At 46.9% G+C, this 23558-nt stretch overlaps 1 protein-coding gene across 1 annotated transcript; it reads left to right on the top strand.

Moving 5' to 3' along the window:
* The first annotated feature begins 1729 nt into the window (after positions 1-1729).
* Positions 1730-22622, top strand: LOC132689276 (eukaryotic translation initiation factor 3 subunit C). Its single transcript, XM_060648876.3, has 21 exons — positions 1730-1822; positions 1958-2096; positions 3621-3686; positions 3778-3967; positions 4365-4490; positions 4677-4731; positions 4860-4969; positions 5373-5500; positions 12691-12850; positions 12974-13077; positions 13522-13663; positions 13858-13983; positions 14118-14211; positions 14939-15129; positions 15343-15567; positions 19025-19388; positions 21593-21752; positions 21847-21912; positions 22002-22089; positions 22205-22367; positions 22455-22622. Exons 2-21 carry the CDS (start codon positions 1996-1998, stop codon positions 22535-22537), a joined length of 2742 nt encoding a protein of 913 aa, XP_060504859.1. The 5' UTR covers positions 1730-1822; positions 1958-1995; the 3' UTR covers positions 22538-22622.
* The last annotated feature ends 936 nt before the right edge of the window (positions 22623-23558 follow it).

The raw sequence follows: 23558 nt of genomic DNA on the forward strand, positions 1-23558 counted from the left end.
TGCTGGCTCTATAAGTCTGCTCACTACGAAAATTCATCAAGCTGTATCTGTCACTCATCTGAACCTATGTTACACTTCAAAAAAAAGTTTACTAAAAAAACCCTTTCCTGTTAAATTGAAATTTTTCATAATCACTTAGTAAAAGATTGGTTTAAAAAAATTCAGTATGAGATGATTTTTTTGCAAATTATCAGGGTCTGGGGAGTAACAGGAAGCCACGCTAAAATCAGTAGCTTTCCTTTAGTGTTAATTTGCATTTCTTCATCCTCACTGACGTTGATCTTTATCTCACCCAACCTCCTTCACCCTTTACCTTGGGCTCCCTTGGCAATTTCAATGCATTCTTTTTCTGTTCTGGGAGGTGATGAAGTTGATGTCGGAATCAAATGGACCTGTGGGGAGAGAGGGAAGGAGAGAGGAAGAGAGAGAGAGACAGACAGAGAGAGGGAGATGGGAAGAACAGAGATGACTGGCCAAGATGTGCAGAGAGGCCCTGCCACATTCTAATCCCAGTATACCAGTCACTAAATGTCCCAGAGCTTTCCTGTTTCTGGGATTTTCATACTCTTTTCCCTACCCAAAGTGGCCTCCTTCTTTCCCTTCAGTCTGCTGCTAATTCCTACTTTTTTCAGAGGAGCATTGTGCTTTCAATGCTAAACACGGGCCCAGACGTGCAGCAAATACTGAATGAATGAAACTACCTTTAAAAATGTAAGACAGTCCCTGTGGTGGTAAAACCCCTGCTGATGGTTTCTTCAACCCACCCGGATTTAAATCCACAGGACTAGAAGGACCTGAATGATCTGGTATTGTCTACATCTAAACTATTAATGCCTGATCACTTTGCTGATAGCACACTGGCATTCCCTTTACTCCCAGAACCTGGCCTCAAGACGTTTGCACTTGTTGTTTCTCTTTCCTAGAAGAAGAGTTAGAAATGCTCTTTCCCTGAAAGACCTTCTGCATGGCTTCCTTCTTTTTGTCATTTGGATCTCAACTCAAATGTCACCTCTTCAAAGAGGCCCTGACCTTCCTATCCAAAACAACTTTCCCACCTAACCAGCTACTTTAATATCTTTATGGTGCTTATTACTATCTGAAATTATGTTTACTTGTTACTTTAAGCCACTCCACTAGACTGAGTTCCTTGGGAAGTTAGGGACCATTTCTGTCTTGTTCACTGCTGTATCCAGTGCCTAGAACACTGCTGGCTCATGATAAATGCTTGATAAATACGTATTTGTGTTATAATGAGTGAATACTAGCTAATTATTACATGCTTATTTTGTACAAGGCACTGTCCTAAATGCTTCACATATACGAAGCCATTTAACTCTCATGCAACCCCATGAAGTAGGTGCTATCATTGTCATTTTACAGTTTGGGGAGAATGAAACACAGATCAGGAAATTTGCCTAAATTCACACAAAACGGTGGAGCTAGGATTTGAATCCAAAGTCTGATTCGAAGTTTGCTCTAAGCCTAGCTCCAAAACCTAGCAGCTCATCAGTATTACGTGAGCACTTTAAAAAAGTAAACTCCCGGCCCTGAAATTCTGATTCCGCAGGAGGTGGCTGAGGATGTACCTGAGTAACAAAACGTGACAACATCGCGCAGTACGCTGTGAGACTCTTGAGGAACCGCCTTGCCTGCCAAGGTGACGTCAGGCCGGTCTCCGCCCCTGAGTGGCGCGAAGACCACTGGGAATTGTAGTCGCCGGTGTAGTTCAGCAGCATCTCCCGGAAGTGACGTAGCGTCCCGCCTTCCCTCTCTTTCCGTTTCCGCTGTGCCGGCTACGCAGTGTGACTCCCGAGTTGCGACGGTGTGTTTTTCTTGGGCCTTGTTCTTTGAGGAGGGGTCGCAGGTCGGGGTACTTGCGGGGACAGTGAGAGGTGGGGGTCGAGAGGTGACGACCCCAGTCCTTTCTTGTGGCCTGTGACTCCGGCTTTCCCCACAGGTCCCGCTGCGCCCGCCGCAGCCTCTCAGCCCGTCGCCATGTCGCGGTTTTTCACCACCGGTTCGGACAGCGAGTCCGAGTCCTCCCTGTCAGGGGAGGAGCTCGTCACCAAACCCGTCGGGGGCAACTACGGCAAACAGTGAGTGGGGGGACTGCGCGGGGTGACCAGTCGGGGCGTGCGGCGTTCGGCAGGCTCCGCGCGGCCGCGTATGTGGGAGAGGTGGGGAGGGGAGGTGGGGGCGAGAGCGAGAGCGAGTTCTCGAGAGTTCGAGGAACCAGAGCAGTAGTGTTGGCGGGACAGCCTTCCTGCTTCGGGGTGCTGTGAATTGTGTACCACCCGCCGGGTACAAAGGATACAGCCAGAGGTTTCCCACTGGCTGGGTCTGTTGCATCAGCTTCCTAACTGGCTTATATGTCCACAGCTTCTGTGCCACCTCTCCTCTGCTCGGCATGGGACTCCAACAAAAGTCGTGGTTATTCTGACCGCTAAAAAACGCTGCTCGCAAAAAGAAATCCAGAATGCTCGTTTGGTATTTCAGAGCTGCTTGATGTGGCTCTGAAGCCCAGCCACCTGGCGTTGTGGGCTGGTTCACAAACATCTATTTAAACATCTATTATTTTCCTTTTTTTTCGGGGGGGGGGGGTGTTCTCTTAAATACCCTTTCCCTATCTCTGCGAATTAAAATTCTTTGCATCAGTGGAACGTTGTTTCTCCAACTTCCTTCCCACACGTGTCACCTTCACGATTTTTATTTTTTTTTATTTTTATTTATTTATTTTTTTAACGTTTTATTTATTTTTGAGACAGAGAGAGACAGAGCATGAACAGGGGAGGGTCAGTGAGAGGGAGACACAGAATCTGAAACAGGCTCCAGGCTCTGAGCTGTCAGCCCAGAGCCCGACGCGGGGCTCGAACTCACAGACCGCGAGATCATGACCTGAGCCGAAGTTGGCCGCCCAACCGACTGAGCCACCCAGGCGCCCCACCTTCACGATTTTTATATCCCTGTGCGGTTTGAAAACACACATATGTACCCATGTGTACCTACCTGCATGCGATTTTATATTATTGCCACAATCGGAAAACCAATATGACTTCTAACATAGAAAATGATTGGAAAGATTAATAAAATGGAAGGAAAAGAATGGAAGTGTGTTGCCAGCTGAATGCTGTCTGTGGTCTTATTAAAGAAAAGCGCTAGTAATGGAGATGTAAAGCCATTAGGACTTTAACCTTGCCGTTGGCCTCTCACACTCTGGGAACCATTGCTTTCTGTGATCTAATTCAAATACCAGCTTCTTAAAGCCATTTCCTTTCATTCTAGTTGTGGTACCTTTTGTGTGTGTGTGTGTGTGTGTGTACTTAGTTAGTTGTGTCTTCATGTAATAAGTTTTCTGACGCTGTGAATAAGCACCTTTATTTTTGAGAGGATGGGGATGGTCATTTTTGTAGGTGCAACAGTGACAAAAGGGCATTCTTGAAGCAGGCTTCAATAACGGGGTTATAGATGATGAAGTTTTGAAGAGGAAGACTCAAGGATGAGTGTGGTATGATGGCTTGAATATTTCCATTTTTTCTGTCCCGTCTGAGAAGGGCACTAGAGATCACTTGAAAAGACTGGAGCCAGGAAGGGAAGTTAGTGATCTCTGTTGTTTCAAACAGGCCGTTGTTGCTCAGTGAGGATGAAGAAGATACCAAGAGAGTTGTCCGAAGTGCCAAGGACAAAAGGTGAGGCCGGGTGCCGGGGAGTCTCTGCAGCAGTGGTGGCTTTTCTGGTGTCGGTGGGCATGTCCAGTGTGATTTTGGGCTCCCGATCTAGGTTTGAGGAGCTGACCAACCTCATCCGAACCATCCGTAATGCCATGAAGATCCGGGATGTTACCAAGTGCCTGGAAGAGTTTGAGCTCCTGGGGAAAGCATATGGGAAGGCTAAGAGCATCGTGGACAAGGAAGGTGTCCCCCGGTTCTACATCCGCATCCTGGCTGACCTGGAGGACTATCTTAATGAGGTGTGATTCCTATGGGTAAGGGTGGATCCAGAGGGGATCGTGGTCCTAGGTCCTGCGCCTAACCCACTTCCAGGGATCCTGTCGCCTCTTGGTTGTTTGCTGTGTGTACGGTACTTCCTAGAACATAAGAAACGGGGGGATGAAGCGAAGAGAGGGACCTTTTTCGGCCAAGCATCTTAATCATATTTGTTTTTATGTTGTTTATCTGTGGTTTCTTTTCTTTTGGTGGTAATACACAAAGGATCTGTTTTTAAAAAATAACAAATATGGTTGGTAAGTAGTGCAGACGGTGTACAGATAGCAAAACTCATAGTGGTGTGCTGAAGCCTGGAGTTTAAGAAGATACCACTTAGTCACAGCCTCCTCTTCCCCCTTTCTGCCCTCTTTTTTCCTTTAGCTGTGGGAAGATAAGGAAGGGAAAAAGAAGATGAACAAGAACAACGCCAAGGCCCTGAGCACCCTGCGTCAGAAGATCCGAAAATACAACCGAGATTTTGAGTCCCATATTACAAATTATAAGCAGGTAGGGATGCTGGAGGCAGACCTTCTGCCCTGTGGGGACGGTGACTCCACGAGTGAGACAAAAGCATTTGCAAACGGAAGATGTGACTAGAGAAGGAATCAGGTCACGACTGTCTGGGGTGAGGGGGTAGGCCGGGGTGGTGCTTGGCAGGCCTCGTGAATTATTCTCTCGTTTCCCTTTGTCAAGAACCCTGAACAGTCTGCAGATGAAGATGCTGAGAAGAATGAGGAGGATTCAGAAGGTGAGAGGGGACCCCCTTACTGCAGGCGGTTAGAGGCCCAGAGCTGGGGCTTCCCTCGGCCTGGCTTCTTCGCTGCCTTCAGCTTTGCTCTTGACCATCTGGCTCTCTCCTCGCTCCTCTGCCACCAGCCTCTTCGGATGAGGATGAGGATGAGGATGGAGTCAGCGCTGCAGCTTTCCTGAAGAAGAAACCAGAAGCCCCTTCTGGAGACAGTCGCAAGTTCCTCAAAAAAATGGAGGTAAGAGCCAGGGTGAGACTACGAAGGGTGATTTGCCTCCTGTGGACCGTTCTTGGGTTTTTGGGGAGAAGACTCCCAGAACCCTAGGGCTGGGAGGGGTGGGGTTAGTAGAGTCTGGTTTGAGAACAGGCTTCCCCTTGGATTAGAGCGCTGAGCAACCTGGGACAGAGAGAACAGAATAGATTCGGGGCCCAGCTCTGCCCCTGGGGAGCTGTGTGTCCCTGGAGCAAGCCAGCCCTTCGCTCTGGGCCTTGGCGGTCCAGTCCAGCTCCTAATATGCCGATTCACAAATGACCACTCGTGTTCTGCTCCTGAGAGACTCTGGAACGTGTGTTAGCTGGCAGAGCGGGTTGGCCAGTCGGCCTCCTCATCTTCTTCCTGCCAATTCTCCTGTTTCTGTAAGGATGAAGATGAGGACTCGGAAGATTCAGAGGATGATGAAGATTGGGACACGGGTTCCACATCTTCTGATTCAGACTCAGAAGAGGAAGAAGGAAAACAGACCGTGCTGGCCTCAAGATTCCTTAAGAAGTAAGAAAAGTAGTGGTGCTTCAGGCGACAGTGGGGAGGGTGGGAAAGCCTGGCGTCATCTTGAAGGCTGTTGCTTTTTTCATGGAATCCTTGCGGGTTGTTCAGGCCAGCGGGGGGACCTTGGGGTCAAGTATGTTGGGTGGCTAAGGGCACAAAGCTAATGTGTCTCATGAGATTGAGGATGGGACTTGGAAGCCCCGGAGGCAAATATTTTAACCAGGACATGACTCCCCGCGTGTGGACTGAATGTGAATCTCTTTCTGGCCCCAACCAGCCATGCGTGTGATACTGGACAAGCTCCTTAACCTTTCCAGGTTCTGTCATCTAAAATGAGGGTTACTTGACCCTGCCTCCAAGGGTAGCTAAGAACGATGACATAGGGAAGTGGCTGAGCCCGGGGCCAGCACACGGCACTGCCACTCTGACCCCTCTCCCTGAGAACGTCGTAGTGTGTAAAACAGAGACCACAGCAAGTCTTCCTGAACTTGGCCGGGACTGTCTTGGAATGGGGAAGGAGTCTGGTTTGGATTCTGGTTCCAGCCCTTAGTCCTGTGGTAGCTGTCAACTTTGCTACGTCACTGAACCTCCATAGGCTCTGTTTCTTCCTCTGAGGTCAAGGTGAAGAGCTGCCCCTGTGCACCTGGCAGGGGTCCAGTGTGGAGCTCACTGGTAACAGTGTTGCTTTCCTATAGGAACTGTTGCTGTTCTTGGGATTTGCTCTGCTTTCAGAAGTTAGGGTTGTGTTGCTTTAGGAGGTAGTGAGTTCCCTGACACTAGAGAGGACCAGGCACAGGCTAGTCTGGGAAGCATTTTTTATTCTGTGCTCCCCTTGACTGGTCAAGTCCAGCGAGCATGCGTATCTGATACGCGTTTACGCACAACACTTCTGACACCATACATGTGGGGTTATTTTTTCTTCACACCTTCCACTTTCTCCAACTGTCCGGACACCAGCGTGGTGTTCAATATGCAGTTCGGTTCTGAAACTACCCGGAGTTAACTGCAGACCCCACAAGACTGCCCCCATCTCGGACACCAGTGGCAAGTCCAAGTTTGTGTCCTGGACTTCTGACCAACCAGCTGTAAATTCGGAGTTTCCACAATCCCCTCCTCAGTTGAGAATTTGCTAGAACAGCCTAAAGAACGTGGGAAAGCACTTTACCTGCTATTGCCCATTTATTTTAGAGGGGACAACTCAGGAACAGCCGGTTGGAAGACATGCGTAGGGCAGAGTATGGGAGAGCAGGCACAGAGCTCCTGTTCCCTCTGGGTGCCCCTCGTTCCTGATACCTTGATACATTCACCAACTAGGGAGCTTTCTAGACTTCATCATTTAGGGATTTTGGTGGAAGTTTCATTACCTTAGCATGATGGATTAAGTCATTGATGTCAGTCTCTCCAGTGCTTCTTCCCATCTTAGTGGTCGTGGTGGGGCTGAACATTCCAAAACCCCCAATCATGCCGTCATCTTTCTGGCAACCAGCCCCCCTCCCTTTCCCTGGGCAACCACTGATTTGCTTTCTATCCCTAGAAAAGTTCACGTTTTCTAGACTTTTACATAAATGGAATCACAGTATGTTACTTGATTGGGAGGGATTTGGCTTCTTTCGCTCAGAATAATTATTTTGAGATTAAATTCATTCTTTTACTTTTCACTTTTTTCCTACTTTTTAACCCATTTCTAGATTGTCTTTTTTTTTCTCAGTTTGTTTCTCTACTGGCTTGGGAGTTACATCCTATCCTTTTGGAAATTACCCTTGATACATATTTTTTTAATTTTTTTTTTTTTAACGTTTATTTATTTTTGAGACAGAGAGAGACAAAGCATGAACAGGGGAGGGTCAGGGAGAGGGAGACACAGAATCTGAAACAGGCTTCAGGCTCTGAGCTGTCAGCACAGAGCCCGATGCGGGGCTCAAACTCACGGACCGCGAGATCATGACCTGAGCCGAAGTCGGCCGCTTAACCGACTGAGCCACCCAGGCGCCCCGATACATATTTTTTTAAACATGAAATTTTATTTTGTATACCTAGCCCAAAAAACACCTAAAATTAGATTTAGTTAAAATTCCAGTTGACAGGGGCGCCTGGGTGGCGCAGTCGGTTAAGCGTCCGACTTCAGCCAGGTCACGATCTCGCGGTCCGTGAGTTCGAGCCCCGCGTCAGGCTCTGGGCTGATGGCCCGGAGCCTGGAGCCTGTTTCCGATTCTGCGTCTCCCTCTCTCTCTGCCCCTCCCCCGTTCATGCTCTGTCTCTCTCTCTCTGTCCCAAAAATAAATAAAAAAAAGTTGAAAAAAAAAATTTAAAAAAAAAAAAAAAATTACAGTTGACAGAGGTCGGGTTAACCATAGAGTCCTCAGAGGTCTTTGACATTGAGTTTGACTTCATAATGTCAAAGAATAATCCAGAGACACTGTTTTACTTGTATTACAAGACCAATTAAAAAAGTTTTTTTTCCTTTTTTAATGTTTATTTTTATTTTTGAGAGAGAGAGCACGAGCATAGGAGGGGCAGAGTGAGAGGGAGACACAGAATCCAAAGCAGGCTCCAGGCTCTGAGCTGTCAGCACAGAGCCCGACGCAGGGCTCAAACCCACAAACTGAGATTGTGACCTAAGCCAAAGTCGGACGCTCAACCAGCTGGGCCACCCAGGCACCCCACACAAGACCAGATTTTAAGATTGACTTCCAACCAAGAAAAAGAAAAAGATTTAAATAATAAAAAGGAACAAGGAGAAAGACAAAAACCACAGATGATATGGAACAGTAAATTCTGATTGCATGTATTTTCTCATTAACTAAGCCAACCAGCATTAGTGTTAGTTGTTAATGGGTTTTCTAGAAGCATGATAGGTTTCCCATAATGTTTGCAGGATCCTTTTTCACCATCTCCATAGTAAGCCAGTCTACATACCCTTTTCCTCAGAATTTCTCAGCTTTTTTTTTTTTTTTCAGTGTCTTAAGTTTATTTATTTTGAGAGAAAGAGCATGAGTGTGTGAGAGAGGGGGAGGGACAGAGAGAAAGGGAGAGCAGGCTTCATGCTCAGTGCTCCAGCTCACTCAGGGCTCTGTGTCACAACTGAGAGATCCTCACCTGAGCCGAAATCAGGAGTTGGACGCTTAACCGACTGAGCCACCCAGTTGCCCGTCAGCTTTCGTTTCTCTGATTAAAACAAGCATATAAAGGAATGGATTTAATCTCAAGAGTTTGTCTCTTTTTCATGAGATGTCGTCTCTTAATGTCTAGCAACATTAAGGCACCTGGATATTAGGTAGTGGCTTTGGGCAGAAAATATGAGGACAATCAAAGATATTATAAGAAACACAAGAGTCTGTGTTTTATAAAGAAGCAGCTCTGAATTTTTTTTTAAGTTTGAGAGAGCAGGGGGGTGGGGGGGGGGGCGCGGAGAGAGAGAGAATTCAAGCAGACTCCGCACTTCCAGCACCAAGCCTGACGTGGGGCTCAAACCCATGAATCATGAGATCATGACCTGAGCCAAAATGACGCTTAATGGACTGAGCTACCCAGGCACCCCAGTTTAGGGAACTTTTTCTTTTTAATATTTATTTTAAGAGAGCATGTGCACTCTTGCATGTGTGAGTGGGACAGGTGGAGAGAGAGAATCCCAAGCAGACTCCACACTTAGTGCGGAGCCCCATGCCAGGCTTGATCTTACGACCACAAGGTCATGACCTGAGCTGATACCAAGAGTCAGATGCTTAACTAACCGAGCCATCCAGGTGTCCCCCAGTATAGTGAACTTTTAAAATCAAATAGCTTTTTTCTTTTTTTTTTCTTTTTTCCTCATGTGGCTTCTTTTCTTTTTCTATTATTTATTTTCTGAGAGCACGTGAGACGGGGAGGGGGTGGAGAGAGAGAGAGAAAGAATGAATCCCAAGCAGGCTCCATGCTTAGCATGGGGCCGGATACGGGACTCGATCGCTCAATCCTGGGATCATGACCTGAGCTAAAATCAAGAGTTGGACGCTGAACTGACTGAATCACCCAGGTGCCCCACAAGTGGCTTTTTCCTTTCTTTCTTTCTTTTTTTTCTTTTCTTTCTTTCTTTCTTTCCTTTTTTTTCATTATGTTTGAGAGAGAGACAGAGCACGAGTGGGGGAGGGGCAGAGAGACAGAGAATCACAGACAGAGACACAGAATCCAAAGCAGGCTCCAGGCTCTGAGCTGTCAGCACAGAGCCTGATGTGGGACTCAAACCCACGAACTGTGAGATCATGACCTGAGCCAAAGTTGGGCACTCAACCAACTGAGCCAACCAGATGCCCTCGCTTTTCTCTTAATTGATTTATTTTTCAGGGTATTTGTCCAGGTACAATAAGATGTTATTCATTGCACGTTTTTATTATAGTCTTGACTTTATTATGGTATTTATTTAGGGTTAATCAGTTCTTAGCTAAGGAAATTAATATGAGGTTGGGGCTAAAATGTGTATTTAATTTGCTGTATGGGCCACGTTAGAGGTAAATGACAGTTTATACAGTAATGTTTCTGAATTTATAATTAGGGTAGGAATTCTTAAGTACAGACTAATGAAATCTAATGTCTTAAATCCCTTCTGATAAATTGCCAAGTTAGACTTTTTTTTTTCTATTCATTCCACAAATATTTATTGACTACCTGCCATGTTAGATGTATTGGTTCACAACAACCTTGGGAGTTCTGAGGGTGAAATCTGAAACCAGTCTCTCTACATGGAGGACAGGGAAAGACCAAGGAAAGAGGCAGATGATTCCAGGTTGGTATGTGGCAGGTTTAATAAGCAAAGGGACTCATATACAAGACTTATCTTGGGAGACTAGTGTTATCTCCGCACCCGCCTACCTGAATCATAAAAGTATAGATAGAGGTCTTAACGTGATAGTGTCACATATACGGTCCAGATGGTCTTAACACATCACTCACAAGGTTGCGTTCTGGAAACGGCCCCCAAAGTGGGAATGGTGGGCAGAATGTACGTTGCAAGGACAGGGGAGAGGGTAAGGAGCCTCCTGTTGCCTGTGTCCAGCTCAAGGGTTAACTGGCAGTCTTATCCTTTTGATGGCCTTCCAACAGTGAGCTATCAAGATTTTTTTGAAATTTAGATAATACTTAATTGTCGAAAAGGTTAGCAGCGGAGAAAAAAGGCAAAAAAGATTAACATATCTTTAGTCTTGGGGCACCTGGGTGGCTCAGTCAGTTAAGTGTCCAACTTTGGCTCAGGTCATGATCTCGTGGTTTGTGAGTTCAAGCCCCGCATCAGGCTTTCTGCTCTCAGGACAGAGTCTGCTTCAGATCCTGTCTCTCTCTCTCAAAAATAATAAACATTAAAACAAACAAACACATCTTTAGTCTCGTGGCCGTGTGTTTAAGTAGAAGTGTATTTGGTGATGCTCTTTTGCAACAGTAGTTTGTCTCTGTTGGATGTATAACTGAGAGCGTAAGCATTAGTTTTCTGGTAATTTCTAACAACATGTGAATATACCCAAGTGTTATCTGTCATAGTAGAGAGGTCAAGCCAAGTTTTAGTCCTTCAGTTAGAATTTCGTAGGGTGAGAAGGGCTGCCTGGTTGGCTCAATCGGAGTGTGCCACTGTTGACCTCAGGGTTGTGAGTTTGAGCCCCATGTTGGGTATAGAGATTACTTAAAAATAAAATCTTAAAAAAGAAATTTTTTTTTCATAGGGTAAGAGTTGTGTTTTTGAAGTATAAATCCCAACCCCCTCAGGGTTAGGAGTAAAACTTTAGGGTGAGAAAGATGAAGGTCTTTTGAAGTTTAAGCTGCATTGGTTTTTAAATAGCATTAGGTTTTTTGATCTTCTCAGAGCTTTAGAGTTGATATGACCAAGAGATTTCAGTTTAATGAGCATACTTTGCATGTTTGCAAAGTATTTTACCTCTAAAGTGAGTTTTTATCATTAGTATGGCAGTAGTATGGAGAGAAAACGAACAAGCTGTTGTTAAGAGTTCTGGCGTACGTCCTTTGGCAAGGGGAAAAGTTTAATCCAGCTGGCAAGTGTATAAACTGTTTCTAAAATATATTCAGACCTTTTAAACAATTCAAATGAAATTTATTTTTATTTTTTATTAATTTTTTTAATGTTTATTTTTGAGAGAGGGCAAGTGGGGGAGGGGCAGAGAGAGGGGGACAGAGGATCCCAAGCAGGCTCTGCACTGACACCAGCAAGCCTGATACAGAGATGAAACTCACGAACCTCGAGATCATGACCTGAGCCGAAGTTGGACACTCAATCGACTAAGCCACCCAGGTGCCCCAAAATTTATTTTTAGATGTCTAAATGGCAGTTGATGGGGTGCCTGGATGGCTCAGTTGGTTGAAAATCCGACTGTTAATTTCAGCTCAGGTCATGATCCTAGGGTTGTAGGATCAAGCCCTGTATTGGCGTGGAGCCTGCTTAAGATTCTCTCTCTCCTTCTGCTCCTCTCCCCTGCTTGTGTGCCCTCTCTGTTGATAATTTGTCTTTTGAAACTCGAAAGATTTTTTTTGTTAGTATCTATGTAAAGTTTGTGATAACTTCTCTCTGATTTGGGGTTTGTATTTCATTAGATAAGTATTAAAGCCTGGAGATGGTTTCAGACACCAAGTGGCTTAAGACCACTTTGGGGTAGCCACTGATCTTTTTCACTTTTGTGGGAGAATTTTGTTGTCTTACGCTATTGTTTTTTAAATTCAGAACTTAGGTTAATTGTCATAAGCAGGGAGCAGACAGTCTAGGAACAGCAGTTTTTTTACACTAAGTTCAAACTGATTAGTTGTTGGCTGGTGAAAAGATCAGTCTGGATAGAGCAACTGGTATTAAAAGCTACATAGCTTATCAATATAGGTTTTTCTGGAAAACCTGAGAGGTTAGCTATGGGACAACATGGCAGGCTGCTTTTGTGTCTCCCGCGGCTGGGTGGGCCCCTCTACCTCATTAGACCAGGCCACACTGTTTCCGCCATAAGAGTTTCTTAGTGGGTGTGATATGGTGACAGACCTTGGTAAGTAGCCTGTCAAGTTCACAAGCTTGATAGTCCTTGCTTTGGTTATGGTTATGGTTGACCCAAGCTCATTCTCACAGATTGTAACTTGAACCCAGGGCTGGATGGAGGGGAAGGGGAAGTTCATGGGAAGAAGCAGCCTCAGAGGTGGACTGGGACTGGTCTTTCACCTTCTCCCATGTCTCCTGGCAGGGCCCCTACCACCGAGGAGGACAAGAAGGCGGCCGAGAAGAAACGAGAGGACAAAGCCAAGAAGAAGCACGATAGGAAATCTAAGCGCCTGGATGAGGAGGAGGAGGACAATGACGGCGGAGAGTGGGAAAGGGTCCGGGGGGGTGTGCCCCTTGTTAAGGTGAGGACAGTAGTATCAAGATGAATTGGGAAATGGTTTGGTAGAGCATACAGCTGTCTCCCTGCCCCACTCAGGGCTTGGGAGAAAAGTTAGGGCAAGAATGATGGGACATGTGTTGCCTAGGAGAAACCAAAAATGTTTGCCAAGGGAACTGAGATCACCCATGCTGTTGTCATCAAGAAACTGAATGAGATCCTACAGGCACGAGGCAAGAAGGGAACTGATCGGTAAGATTCACGGGCCTGGACTGGGAATGCTCTTTTTCTTTAAGACACAGGTAGAGATTAGTGGGGAAATAATGCTGTTTTGGGAAGACCTATATGTGGCTATAGTTGAAGGAATGGTATATGTGGAACTTACCGGTCCAGTTTCTGCTATTGACTCTCTCTTTGATCTTAAACCAATCACTTAACCTTTTAGGATTGTTTGCTCATCTGTGAAACGGAAATGATGCTCTCTTTAGTTATTTGGTGCCTAAAGAGGATGGCAGATTGTTAGTGTTATTGCTGCTTCTGTTTGGAATTTATGAAGGAGAAGCAAGGACGCGGGTGGTGAGGTTAGGGGGTTAGTGGGAATGACACTGCCTTGCTTGTTGGCAGAGGGCACATTGCGTGACAGGAGGAGGGTTTTGATTTGTCTCCAATGCCTCACCTACCTGTGCTCCCCTCCAGTGCAGCCCAGATTGAGCTGCTACAGCTGCTCGTTCAGATTGCATCTGAAAACAACCTGGGAGAGGGTGTCATAGTCAAGATCAAGTTCAATATCATCGCCTCTCTTTATGACTACAACCCAAACCTGGCCACGTACATGAAGGTGAGGGCAATGAAGAACCATCCCAGAACTGGGCTGGTGGGTTGGGGGTGTGGGGTGCCTAGTGTCTTAAAACTCGAGGGCTGTGGAAGCAGTCTTGGTAGTTGAAGGCCCTGTGGATTCCTGGTGAAGGAGTTCTTGGGAGGCCTCCGTTTCTTCCACCTTCACACCTCTGACTGCCATCTGATCTCTTGCAGCCTGAGATGTGGCAGAAGTGCCTAGACTGCATCAATGAGCTCATGGACATCCTGTTTGCAAACCCCAACATCTTTGTTGGAGAGAACATTCTGGAAGAGAGTGAGAACCTGCACAATGTTGACCAGGTAAAGAGAGAAATTGGAGGCTAATTGGAGGTGTATGTTTTTTCCTTGGGAAGGCTCAGTGGAGACAGGAGGGTTGAAGTCTGGCACTGAGATCTGGGCTAATTTATTTGCTCCTCCCCTACCTTCCTTTTCAGCCACTGCGTGTCCGTGGCTGTATCCTAACCCTGGTGGAACGAATGGATGAAGAATTTACCAAAATAATGCAAAATACTGATCCTCACTCCCAAGGTGAGCCTGGGCAAGTGTGGGCATCAGTTAGAGGAAAGGTGCAGGGAATGAAAGAAAGCATTATATTAATAGAGTGTCTGGGGAGCCAGCCCTTACTTAGCCCAGCATTCACACACACGACCTGGGAAGATGCTAGGCCCCACCCCCATCACTTCTGATTCAGTAGATCTGGGGAAGGGGCTCCAAATTTTGCATTTCTTACATGTTCCCAGGTGATGCTGCTGTCTGGGGACTACACTTTGAAAATCCTTGAGGTCTGGCCTCAGTCCACTTTGCTTAGCTTGGATCCAGAGGCATTTGGGTTTGGGGAAATACAGGACACTTACTCCGTGAAATTGGAGTGTGCCCACCTGTCCCCTGGGTCAGGCGTGTAGTGATGAACAAGTCAGCCAGAGGCCTTTCAGGCGCATGGAGCTTACGATTTGGTGCTGGAGAAAGGAGAAAGCCATTTCAGTAAGTAAATAAATGAGACAGTTCTAGATCATGGCTGGAGAAGGCGACAGAAAGCAGGGGCCGTTGGCATGGGGAGAGGTTCGTCGGAAGAGCACACCCGATGGGAATGGAAAGCGACTTCGGTGTGTCCAGGGAGGGGATGGTGTTTTCAGGGCACCGTGAGGAGACTTTGCTGATGGGCGCAGAAACCACATGGAGCTAACTGGGTTGGTCGGGGACGCACGATGAGGAGAGGCGGGTGCCCGGCTGAGATGAGGGACGCCCTCCTTTCCAGAGTACGTGGAGCACCTGAAGGATGAGGCGCAGGTGTGTGCCATCATTGAGCGCGTGCAGCGCTACCTGGAGGAGAAGGGCACCACTGAGGAGATCTGTCGCATCTATCTGAGGCGCATCCTCCACACCTACTACAAGTTTGACTACAAGGCCCATCAGCGGCAGCTTACTCCCCCTGAGGGCTCCTCGAAGGTGAGTCTTAGCAGCCAAGTCACAGCGGGAGGGAAGTGCCTGTCAGGACTTCGTGGCAGATCTGTTCCCTGGGAATTCTCTGGGGTGGAGCAGGGAGGGAGACTTGGAGGGACTAGACGGAGGCTGGACGGCGTCTCACCTTTGATCGCGGAGGCCTGAGCCATTGTCTCTACGGTACTTTCCTTTCAACGACATCCCCCCCCCTCCCCCCAGTCTGAGCAAGACCAGGCAGAAAACGAGGGCGAGGACTCCGCTGTGCTGATGGAGAGGCTGTGCAAGTACATCTATGCCAAGGACCGCACAGACCGTATCCGCACGTGCGCCATCCTCTGCCACATCTACCACCACGCTCTGCACTCCCGCTGGTACCAGGCCCGCGACCTCATGCTCATGAGCCACCTACAGGACAACATTCAGCATGCGGACCCGCCAGTACAGGTAGGATGGGAAAGAGGCGCTCTGGCCCCGGTGGCAAAGGGAAGACCAGGCCAGGCCCCTGTCTGGAGGCAGAATGGCTCGGCCAGGTTAGTCACCTCTCTGGCCGGTGCAGACGTGAGCGGGCGCTTGGTCCTTCCCAGATGCCAGCATTCTCTGATCCCCCTGCACGTTAGCATATTATTTCCTGTTCTGACACCACTGGAGTCCTCTGGGATGGAGCTTTGGGTTCAGCTAACATTTTTCATCCCTACTGCGTGTCTAGTTCAGAGCATTAGGAGAGCTCTTGTTTTAATAGGAGGAGAACGGTAGCAAGTTGTTCAACTAAGGAAAGACGGGACCCGGATGCAGGGTGATGTGTTAGGACCTCTACGCGTGTGGCAGTAGTGGGGACATTTTCACATAGGAGTGCAGTGTCATCTAGGTGCAGATCTGTAAGTGTGTATTTGAAACAGTGAAGCAGTATTGACGTGGTGAATCCATGGTGAACCCGAGCGGTGGCGGTTTTTAAACAGCGCTTCCATTTGTTCTCTTTTATTCCAGTGTATGAATTTATCACAAGTTCTTGATGTGTCGTCTTCTTGGTAGATGCCTCGTCTGTTTCCAGCATGGGGCTGTTATAAAGAAGCTGTCACGAGCATTTATAAGCCTTTGTGTGGTTGTATGTTTTCTCCTGGGTAAATGGTTGAGAGTAGAACTGCTGTGTGCTAGTTTAGGTCTGCGTCCAGTCATAAGAAACCCAAAAGTGCCGACGCCACTTTACACTCCTGCCATAATGTGTGGATATTATAGTTCTTGTCGATATTTGGCATTTTCAGTCTTAATATAAGCCACGTTGGTCATTATGTGGTAGTATCTCATTATGGCACTGATTTGTATCTCCCTCATAATCTGAAGTTGAGTACTTTTTCACGTTTATTGATTCTTTGTCTTTTTTTTTTTTTTTTAACTTTTGTTTATGTTTGAGAGAGAGTGTGCACGCGCGCATGCAAGAAGGGGTTGGGGACAGAGAGAGAGGGAGACAGAGGATCCAAAGTAGGCTCTGCTCTGACAGCACAGAACCCGAAGCAGGAGTCAATTCAAACCATGAGATCATGACCTGAGCCAAAGTCGGACGCTTAACCGACTGAGCCACCCTGGTGCCCCTCTTTATGTCTCTTCTTTCGTGAAATGTCTGGTCACCTCTTCCCTGTCCTCCATTTTGAAGATTGGATTGTTCCATTTTTTTATTATTGGATACCAATCCTTTGTCATATAAATGTTTTCCAAATATTTTGTTCCTGTCTGTGGTCTGCCTGTTCATTTTTAACACCATGTCTTGTGGTGTAGTCTAATTTATCAGGGTTTTTTTAGTGCTTATTACCTTCGGGATCCTAGCTAATGAAATCTTTGCAGTTCATGAAGATACTTGTTTTTTTTTAAGTTCTTAAAAGTCTTAGCTTTCACGTTTAGATCTACGATTTTGATATATGGTATGAAGTTAGTATAGTTTTGTTTTGTTTCCTTCATTCATCTCTGTCCTTAGGCCAGTCCCACACTGTCTTGATTCCTCTGCCCATAGAGTAAGTCTCCCAAGTCAGGTAGTAGGAGTCTTCCCACTTTGTTCTTTTTTAAGGTGCTTTGAGTATTCTGTGACCTTTGCATTTCCACATAAATCTTCAAATTCTCTTGTCAATTTCCACAAAAATGCCTGTTGGAATTTTATGCAATCTGTAAATGAATTTTGAGAGGACTGACATCTTAACAACATTGAACCTTTGGATCTAAACACTTTATCTTTTTGTTTTATTGCACATGTCCTAAGCAATTATTCCTGAATGTTACGAGTTTCAATGCTGTGTAAATGGACTTGTTTTTTATCTCAGTTTCTAATTGCTAATTAACTACTTGTGTATAAAAAAAACGATTCATTTTTGTATTTTGGCCTTGAATACATCTGTTGGGCTAAATTCACTTATTTGGTTTAGCATTCAATAGATAATCCTTAAGATTTTCTGCTAAAGCACTCACGTCATGTACACGTAGATAGTTTTATTACTATGTCAGTCTTTAGGACTTTCCTTTTTTATTTCTTGCCATGTTGTGGTAACTCAAATTTCCAGTACTTAGTGCTGAGTAGAAGTACTGAGAGCAAGCACCTTGTCTTGCCCCCCAGCCTTAGGGGAGCAGTCGGCATTTTACCACTGAGTGTGATGTCAGCAGTAGCATTTTTGTAGGTACATTTTCTCAGATTGAGGAAGTTCTTTTCTGATTCTAGCTGACCAAGAATTTTTGTCCTAAATAGATGTTGAATTTTGTCCAGAGCTTTTTCTGCATCTGCTGAAATGATGCAATGATTTCTCCTTTATTGTGTTCATAGGGTGAGTAACCATGGTTTTAGATTTTTGTATCAGCTTTTCATTCCAGAGATACATCCCCGTTGATCATGATATATTATGTCATTCATCTATTGCTGCATTTTGTTTGCTAATATTTTTTCAGGCTCTTTGCATCTGTGTTCGTGACTGATACTGACCTGTATACTTCTGTTGTTATAATAAAGAGTTTATCTGCCCCCACCCCCAGAAATCTGCACCACCTGAAATCTTCCCGTCTTAATTAGTGGCAAGTCCATACTTTCAGTTGCCTAGGCCAGAAGCCTCGGAGTCGTTAGTTCTTATTTTTCTCTCATGTGCCACATCTCATTCCCCAGCCGTCCCTGTTCAGAGTCCATACCTGACCACTCTTAACTTCCATCGCTCCCCTCTGGCCTGAGCCACTGTCATCTTCCTGGTGTGTGTTTCTGCTCTTACTTCCCTTCCCTTCACTTCCCTACAGCAGCCAGGGTTAACCTCGTTAAGTCAGATTATACCACCTGTTTTCTCAGAACCTTCCCATGGTTTCCCATCTCAACATCCTTAACGTGGCTTCCAGGGCCGTGTGCTTGCCTCTCCAATTTATGCTCACATCTTTACTGGCTCGGGCTGAATCACACTCCTTGTTCCTTGAGTGCACCTGCCACAGTTCTTCCATAAAGCCTTTGCATTGACTTTTCCTTTTTTTCTAGAATACTCTTCTCCCAGATATCTGCATGACTTTTTCTATCAGGTTTCTATTTAAACTTTACCTTCAAAATGAGGCCTTCCCTGGTTATCCTATGGAAAAATTGTGAGTTCCTACCACCACCACCACCACCACCACCACCACCACCACCACCCAGACTCCCTTCTTAACTCTCTCTTCTGTTTAATTTTTCTCCTTGGCATGAGTCACTGTCTGCATGCTGTGGTTATTTTGTCCTCCATACCCTTATCCCTAGAACGTAAGCTCCGCGGAAGGATAGCGACTCGCGTGTTTTGCTCCCTGTCCCGGCCCACAGCCCGGTGCCCGGCACCAGTGGGTGCTCGGTGTAGATTTCTGGAGCAGATGAACAGCTTGCCTCATGGTCGTCACTTCTGAGTGCATTGCCCTTTGTCCCCAGATCCTGTACAACCGCACCATGGTGCAGCTGGGCATATGTGCTTTCCGCCAAGGCCTGACCAAGGACGCTCACAACGCCCTGCTGGACATTCAGTCGAGCGGCCGGGCCAAGGAGCTTCTGGGCCAGGGTCTGCTGCTGCGCAGCCTGCAGGAGCGCAACCAGGAGCAGGAGAAGGTGGAGCGGCGCCGGCAGGTGCCCTTCCACCTGCACATCAACCTGGAGCTGCTGGAGTGCGTGTATCTGGTGTCCGCCATGCTCCTGGAGATCCCTTACATGGCTGCCCACGAGAGTGATGCTCGCCGGCGCATGATCAGCAAGCAGTTCCATCACCAGCTGCGCGTGGGCGAGCGGCAGCCCTTGCTGGGTGAGTGTGGGGCTCTGCGGTGCCGCAGACTCCCCTCATCGGGCCCTCGCTTCCCCTTTATTCGGAGGATTACGAGAAGCTGAAGGGAATAACTTTCACCCGAGATGATTCTGTCTGATGGGATGATCTCTCCACGTGTAACCTAGAAGTGTTCCTTTTACTCAATAGTCTCTGCAGTCTCTTGCTCTGGGATATGGTGTCTTAGCTTACAGATTAAGCTCCTTACTTCCTGTCATTCTTCTCTTCAGTCGATGTTTCCCAGCATTATCTTTTTTTTTTTTTTTTTTTTTTTTTTTTTTTTTTAAGTAGGCTCCACGCCCAGCGTGGAGCCAGTGTGGGGCTTGAATTCATGACCCTCAGATCAAGACCTGAGCTGAGGTCAAGAGTTGGTCTCTTAACCATCTGAGCCACCCAAGCACCCCCTCAGCATTATCTACCTACCAAATTTATGATGTTATACACCCCCAGTACCTTCCAGAGTTCTTCATTGTCTATGGAATAAAGTCCAGCCTCCTTAACTAAGTTAAACTCTTCATGACCTGACTCCAATGATAGTTTTTATTTAACACAAACTTACATAGTACCTTTTTTCTGGCTGGCACTGTTTTAAGTGTTTTCCAAATAACGATACTGTTTTATAAATAATACATTTAATTGTCGTTAGTAATAACCGTGTGATATGGGTACCATTATTAACTTCTTGTTTCCTGAGGCATGGGGGTTAAGTGACTTAACCCAAGTCTCGGTTGGTTAACCAAGTTAACCCGAGGTTAACACAGCTGATATGTGTCTCTCTAATCTTTCTTTTTTTCTCATTTTTCCTTTTGTGCACATTGTTTTCTACCAACCCAACTAGACCTTTGGCATTTGAAAATCTAACATTGGCTCCTTTGATCACTTGAAGGTCTGATCGATCAGTCCAGGGGTTGAATGGGATGTGATTTCACTGGGAAAGGAATGGTGCCCTTCTGGTGGGGTTGGTGCCTGAAGGACTTGGTGAGGGACCAAGCTTACTGTCCACAGCCACATTCCCTCAGTTCTGTCCTCTACTGGTTGTGTTAACTGCTGGTGCCCCTTTTACAAATTTTGTCTGCCTTGTGTAGTGAAACTTTGTTTTCTTTTAATTGGAAAATTTATAGTGAAAGTCTGTTTCCAGCATCACTTACGGCTCTCTGGTTCACTACAGTCCCTGCCTCTCTATTACTGTCTAAAACCAAAAGGCAGTTTCTGTCTCTGTTCTGCACTACTGTTCGTTTTATGTAGAGAAATACTCCTTTGAACCTCTAACTTTGCCTCTTTTAAATTTTTTTTTTTTTTTTAACGTTTATTTATCTTTGAGACAGAGAGAGACAGAGCATGAACGGGGGAGGAGCAGAGAGAGAGGGAGACACAGAATCGGAAGCAGGCTCCAGGCTCTGGGCCATTAGCCCAGAGCCCGATGCGGGGGTCGAACTCACGGACCGTGAGATCGTGACCTGAGCTGAAGTCGGACGCTTAACCGACTGAGCCACCCAGGCGCCCCTAACTTTGCCTCTTTTAAAAGTCACAGAGTAGAAGCTGACCAGAAGTGTGTTCTCTTAGCCTTATACATTTCTCTTTGGGGCTGATCTGTTATACCTTTGAGCTTGCTGTCTGTTCCAGGTTCTGCCATGTTCGTGTTTCTTTATACCTACCATCCATTTCCAGTCTTAAGAGTTTTTGCACTTGCCTGTCAACTCGGAATTCCTGTGACTCTTGTTAGCCACGTTTTCTCTTCCTGGCTTGTCTTTAAGGAAAAATTAGCTGAACAGCGTGATATACAGATCTGTTCAAAATCATGAAGGTAGTATAAGAAGGAATGAAGTTTGGTAACTGTTTTTCCAGCTGAGATATTAGAAATTGTTTTAGGTCAAGAAACCTCCTAAGAACCTGATGAAAGCTGGGGACCTTTCCCTGGGAAGATGTACATGAGGATAGGCGCAACAATTTGCCAACATTTTCAAGGCGCTCACCAGTCCCGATGCGTGTCATAAACTGATTTAGTCCAAATAAACGTATTCTGATGTTAAGTGATTTCTGCAATCACATGGCTATTTAATGGGGAGCTGGGAGAGTCCCAGTCTGGTTGTTTGCTCTCTCGTCCAGTGTTCCTCCTTGAATAGTGCCCAAGGTGGGAGCTATGTTGCCAAGCTTCCCTAAGCCCTGCCTTATTCCCAACCTTTCAGGTCCCCCTGAGTCAATGAGGGAACATGTGGTGGCTGCCTCCAAAGCTATGAAGATGGGCGACTGGAAGACCTGCCACAGTTTCATCATCAATGAAAAGATGAATGGTAAAGTGTGGGACCTTTTCCCCGAGGCTGACAAAGTCCGAACCATGCTGGTTAGGTGAGCGGAAAGGAAGGCCATGGTGGGTGGGGAAGACAAGACTGGTTGGTCTCCTTCAGTGGAGATGTTCCCCCTTTCTCCCTTCTCCCCACAGGAAGATCCAGGAAGAGTCACTGCGGACCTACCTCTTCACCTACAGCAGTGTCTATGACTCCATCAGGTAGGATGGGCCCCGAGGACATACAGGGGGCCCAGCTTCGTAGTCAAAGCTCCTAATTGCTCCCTGCTTCCTGCCTTGCTTCTCCACAGCATGGAGACCCTGTCTGACATGTTTGAACTGGACCTGCCCACCGTGCACTCCATCATCAGCAAGATGATCATTAACGAGGAGTTGATGGTAAGGGCCAGGGTGATACATGGGCAGGCAGGTGGAGTCATGGGGAGTTCCAGTGGAGATCTCCAGTCAGCTTAGAGACCTGTGTCGCGTCCGTTCTCTCTCTCCCTCCCATCAGGCCTCCCTGGACCAGCCGACGCAGACCGTGGTGATGCATCGCACCGAGCCCACCGCCCAACAGAACCTGGCTCTGCAGCTGGCTGAGAAGCTGGGCAGCCTGGTGGAAAATAATGAGCGGGTGTTTGACCACAAGCAGGGGACCTACGGTGGCTATTTCCGAGGTAAGTGGTTCTGTTTCTCTGCTCTCCCAGGGTGCTGGCCCCCTTCCTGCCTCTTCAGTGTCATTCACCTCCTCCCCCGTCCTGCAGACCAGAAGGACGGCTACCGCAAAAACGAGGGCTACATGCGCCGGGGTGGCTACCGCCAGCAGCAGTCTCAGACAGCCTACTGATCACTTCCTCTGTTCCTGTGGCCTCACCCATTCAACCCCGAAGTCCTCAACCACACTCTGACTTATTAAAGTTCTGTTTTGAGTTGTTACGGTTCCTGTTGTCTGCATGTCGCCACAGAGGTGGGTCGGACATGTTCATTTGCTAATTGTATTTCTGCGCCTTCCGCCACATGATAGGCACGAGGCTCAGGATGCAGAGGTGACTTGTGCATGTCGCTGACTTCAGAGCTTGCTGCTCTTTGACATTCGACAGAAAGTTCTAATAACATGTGAGAAGTTGCTTTTTTTTTTAACGTTTGTTTATTTTTGAGAGCGAGAGAGAGCACGAGCGGGAGGGGCAGAGAGAGGGAGACACAGAATCGGAAGCAGGCTCCAGGCTCTGAGCTGTCAGCACAGAGCCCAACGAGAGGCTTGAACCCACGAACCGCGAGACCATGACCTGAGCCGAAGTCAGGCTTGCCGAGCCACCCAGGTGCCCCATGTGATAAGTTCTAACGGTATGAAAGGCAGTGGGTGTGCCGAATAGGATGTAGTGATGGTTGGACCTTGGTGGGGGTTGGGTGGTGGTTCCCCAGGCAGGGAAAAGGGAGAGTTAGTGTAGACCCATGTGAAGTATGGTCTTGGGACCAGTGTGGGTCCACGGTTAACCTGTCTGCGATGAGACAGGGATCGTAATTAAGAGTCCGCACTGAGAAACATGCCACCTCTGTGACATCTAAACAGGTGATCGTTTTTCTAATTTGTTTGTATTGGGTTTTCAAAAGTATCGGTCCACAGGAAATCTGAAAATTCTGTTTAGTGCTCCACCCCCACATTTGAGAAGCACTGATGGAGGGAAAGGAGAAGGAGCAAGTGCAAAGAATTGGGAGGAGCACAGGAACAGTGTGGTTGGCATGAAGCGTGCATGGATATGTGCAGGAGATAGGATGGGACTCCACCTGGTGGGGACTGAATGCTTTGGACTTCTGGAAACAAAATACATGAATGGACCCACTCTTAAGAAGGTAATGGAGCAGCATTA

Source organism: Panthera onca, chromosome E3 (assembly GCF_046562875.1).
Source record: "Panthera onca isolate mPanOnc1 chromosome E3, mPanOnc1 haplotype 2, whole genome shotgun sequence".
NCBI lineage: Eukaryota > Metazoa > Chordata > Mammalia > Carnivora > Felidae > Panthera > Panthera onca.